This window comes from Naegleria gruberi (assembly GCF_000004985.1).
Source record: "Naegleria gruberi genomic scaffold NAEGRscaffold_326, whole genome shotgun sequence".
In the NCBI taxonomy this organism is placed as follows: Eukaryota; Heterolobosea; class Eutetramitea; order Acrasida; family Naegleriidae; genus Naegleria; species Naegleria gruberi.
In genome coordinates this window covers 2914-7808 of record NW_003163069.1, presented here as the reverse complement: position 1 = coordinate 7808, position 4895 = coordinate 2914, and the positions used below count along the sequence as shown (strand labels likewise).

General features: G+C 33.0%; 1 protein-coding gene across 1 annotated transcript; it reads right to left on the bottom strand.

The window, feature by feature from the left end:
• Nucleotides 1-29: 29 nt before the first annotated feature.
• NAEGRDRAFT_76716 (uncharacterized protein) lies at nt 30-4577 on the bottom strand (the record flags this gene model as incomplete). The annotated part of the gene is made up of 2 exons (XM_002668326.1): nt 30-3508; nt 4292-4577. Coding segments are annotated over 2 exons (3765 nt in total), but the record flags the coding sequence as incomplete, so codon positions are not given.
• Nucleotides 4578-4895: the final 318 nt, after the last annotated feature.

Here is a 4895-nt window from a genome sequence, read left to right as displayed (position 1 = left end):
AGTTTGATTGACATTTCATTTTCATAAACATTGGCAGTTGAAATATAATTACCCTTCTTGAAAATTGTGGAAATACCATCTAAAGATTCTAAATGTGCCCTAACTGAATCTGAACGAAAATGATAGGATTCACTTCTTGAATTACATTTAGTTAAATCACATGCTTTCCTGAAGGAGTTTTGATATTTAGAATCTTGAATTATTTCTAAAGTGTTCACATCATATTCTACTACCCTGCATTTACCATCTTTGCCAACAAATAATTCCATAAATCTTTCTTTAACTTTTTCACTCTTATGAATAAACTTTTCACCATAACCTTCAATTAATAAGTAATTGTTAAAAGCTTTTCCAGAAGTAAAATTTGTTGGGATTGTATAAGAATTTTGCCAAGATTTGAGCCTTTTCATATGTGGTAACAAATCATGTAATATTGTCAGTCCTTTCACTCGTAATTCCTTCAATAAAAGAATGATGTAAGCTTTAGAAACAATATATTTCGTTTTGTTTTTGGGAAGAATGACATTAAGTCTATCTTTGAGTTTAGAATCCCTCAAAATTAACGTCTTTGCAATATATCTAATCTTTGGAAAAGTCTTTCCTCTAGAAAGTGCTGTCCATGTAATGATTGATGAGTTTGAGTTGGCCTCTTCTTGCTCATCTTCATCTGCACCAGATGTAATCATCACCTCATCTTGATCTGATTCATCGTTCATATCATTATCAGCAGAATCATATATCTCAATAGCTTTGTCATGATAACGAATAGGAATATCAATACCTTTGAAATAGATATCAAATTTAGAATCTTTAGAAGGATTATTACTTGGCATAATTCTAGTGAAAAATTTTTCAACATCTTCTTCAAGTGATTTTCTAAAATTATCATTCTTCAATCTTTCATTAATAATTGACATTTTAAGATTGGTTCTCTGCTCTTGATTCAATCTTCTATTGTTACAAGTGTCTTTGAATTGAAGCATTAATTCAAAGTGAGCAAAAAATAAAAAATTCACAAAACGAATTCTCATTTTAGAATGAAATTTGATAATGAGATCATTTGGAAATTCATAAAGTGTTCTACATTTGTCTTCAATGTAGGCTGATATTTGAGGGTCTAATCCTGGTCTTGTTTCAATATTAAGCTCTACACTTCTTGGTGATTGTTGATCATCATTAATCTTGAGAATGAATTCAAGTTCAATTTCATCATCATTTAAAATGCATTCTGATGACTGTTGATAATCATCATCATCTTCATTTAATTGGTCATCTTCCTCATCCTCTACTTCTAGATCTTGTTCATCAACATCTTCCTCTTGCTCATCTTCTTCACCGTCTTGTTCATTTTCATTCAAACCAAAAATGTCACCAATTTTGAGGTGGTTCTTGACAACATCATCAACATATTCTCTAAAAACCTTAGAGTCAGCTTCCCAACCAATCCATTTAACAACCACTTCTGCACCAGCATTGTAAGTGTTTTTGTCCATAAAGTGTTCAATCATTCTAGTAACGCAGGATCTTCTAGGGGAATATCCACTGACCTTTTTGTTGTAGCCAGCTAATGAAAAAAGCTGACGATATATTCTTGTGAAATACAAAGTCCTTAAACGATTGTTATCTCTAAAAGTTCCATCTACTTTCATGCAAGGAAATAAATACTTGTCTTGCATATCTGTTTTTATCAATACTTGACCAGGAGTTTCCAAAACTTTGTTCAACGGAGTATTGATGTCATATGAAGCCAAAGCACCTCTTGCGATAAGATAGTTCAATAAAACATGATTTGGACAAACCTCTCTATCACCATTATGTTGAGAAGTGATTGGCTGTTTGTGAGGTTTTTTCAAAATTGTCTTCATTTTCCTGGTTGAGTAAATAATTTTGACCCTCTTGTCAACTGTGATAAAAATCTCAACATCACGCAATTTCATGAATGAAATAGAGTCTGGTCTTTGACCAATTGCACTCTGACAGGCAAACATGGCTCTATCTCTAAGAATAGTTCTTCTTGTTGATGAATAACTCTTCTTCATTACATTAAAGTATTCCACATCATCGTATACTAATGCCTTTTCTTCTTCATTTCCAAATGATTTGAGAATGTTACTCAAAGTGGAAGAAAATCTTCTATAGTCTAGTTGGTCTATTGAGGCATTGTTCTTGGCACCTGTTTCTTCTCTGATATGGCTTAATAATCCTCTTCCATAATTCAAAATAGTGTTGAAGGCCTTTGATTCTCTTGCTAAGAAACACAACCAAGCATTGATGGCATCATTATTTGGTGGAATAACTTCTATTTCCTCTGGAGACATTGAAATAAATTTCAAGTAACTCCTTACTGCACACCTATGATTGTTTAAAGTGTTTTTCTCAAAGGTTCTTTTACCCACTTTTCTTGAAGCTTCTATATATCCTTGGAATGTTGTAACATTGTCTTGTTCTGGATTGAACTGAAATTCTCTAATTGTTTGTCTTTGTTGAGGTCTAAGGAGAATACTCATGGCATCACCAGAAAATGCACCGATATTGAAATCTTTCATGGCCTCAGTTCTGGAATATGTAGTAGGAGTTTGATTAATAGCTGCCTGTCCAAGTGTTAGCTGTGTTAATTTTGCTTCCTTAACTTCAAGTTCCAATTGATCAATTCTTAACTTTGAATGTTGTAACTCTAGCAAAAAATTTGATGTATCGACCCTTAATTGCTTGTTTTCTTCTTCCAACTCAGACAATTTTGTCATGTATCTTTGATTCATTTCTGATACTAACATTTGATGCTTTGTGTCCAATTCTAATATTAATGATTGATGATTAGTATTCATTTCTGAAATTAATGATTTGTTTCGGAGATCAAATTCATTCATTGTCTGATTTTGTGCTGTTAAAAATCTATTTTCTTCATCTCTTAAACGATTCTCAGTCTCTTGTACTCTTTTCTTGAGTATTTCAATTTCTAACGCCTTCCCCATCAGTCCATCATTAAGTTTCTTTCCAGTCAACTCGTATTCGTTGCTCTTTGCATAAAGATAGTCAATCAACTTTTTCTGTTCCAACATCTCTGCATTGTGTTTTTGGTAAATGGCATGTAATTCAGCATCAGTAATCTTCATTGCATTCTCATACTCAAGGAAATATTGGGATTTATCTTCTTCTTGTTCCTTGTTTAATGTCTCAATCTTCTTCTTTAAGGAATTCATAATTAATGTATCATCTGGATCACACTCTTTGAGTTGTTGTTTGATGGTATTGATTTGCATTCTATAGGATCTATCACTTTTAACTATTTTTGTATAATATTTTGCTAGCACACCTCCATCAACCCTTGCAGCCATTGCATAGAATGCGTTATCCCTTTCTTCAAGTTCTTGCTCTTTTTCCCAGGCAAGATTTTGGAGAAAATTAACTTGTTTCTTCAACTTTTTGTTTTCTTCTTCCATTCCAGTGTCAACCCTTTGACCTTTGAGGAATTGAGCAAACATGTCTTGCAGATTATTTTCTGCTGATGCTGATAACATTGTGATGGTATGACGAAGGATTTAATTAGTGAATGAATGATGAGTGTTGTTGTTGCTGCGAGACTTGAATGGATTTGAATAGGGTTGTTTCTTATGGTTTTGTATCTGGTAGATGTGAAGTTGCAAAAAGGCTTGTTTTTAGATAATTTGAATTTTGATGAAAGATTGAAAATTAGTTATGTCAGTTAGATGTGAACCAGGGTTGTGATGAAAGTCTTGTTGTGATGATGATGAAAGTCTTGTGATGAATTGTATACCAAAGGCTTGTTGCCAAGTGTTGCAAATATTGATTTGTCAACTATGTGAGTCAATAAATGCAGCGTTTTTTTTTTGAGTTAATTTCGAATAAGGAAGGAATTTAGGCTTGTTTCACATTGTGTTGCAAAATCGCTTTTTCGCTTGATTGTTTATGGATGAGTAAAAATAAATCGGTCATGTAATTTCAGTGGAGTAACAAATGATCATCATCATTACCATCAAAAAACCAATTTACTTCCATCATTGTGGAGAATGTAAGGAATCAAAATCACAACAATAGCATTTGTCATCACATGGAAGCTAATTGCCACGATCGGATTGTTTGGTGAAAGAACAGAGGCTAGTGTGATGATTCAAACTTGATACTATCAGTTTACGAGAGTAAAAAGATATTTTTCAATTTTGAAGAAGAAATTCCATTTTATTAAGGGGTGCATGTTGTCGAGCAAGAGAGAAAATATTTTTTAAAATTTTTTCAAAGAGCATTTTATTAAGGTCCCAGTGATTGTGATTACTATGGATCAAACAATTAATTAAATCGGCCTTAGTCATGCCCAGGCCCGAGTCTCTAATGGTCAATGTCTTGTTAACCTTATCAGGAATAATGTGGATGAACAACTCTCTTTCAGAGTCCAAGACTGATGGTTCAGTCAAACTGATGTGACGAAGCTTATCCAAAGCATCAGAAGCATTGGATATCAATTCTCTCAAGAAGATTTCCTTATTGCTGTAGAAGGTATTGATGATCAAACTCATCAATTGATTAATCTCAGCTTGGAACTTGAATGTTTCGGTAGACATCTTATTGTTGTATAGCGAGGGGTTTCTTGTTATTTTTTTTTTCGCTGTTGTTGTGAATGGCTAGTCTCGGAACGATTTGACTGTGTTTTATTTCCTATCGGAAGTTTTTTTGTAAACACGATTGCTCTTCCGTGATGGCTGGCAAGAAGAATACAACAACGCCTTCGATTGATTTAATAAGTATTTTTAAAAGATGATCACGTTTGCTTCAATCAACAAATGAACGTTGGTTTGGGTTGTTTATTTCACAATTTAATAATATTATTTCGAAAATAATTATCGATTGATGTACATCAATAACTTAATTTCATCTCTGAG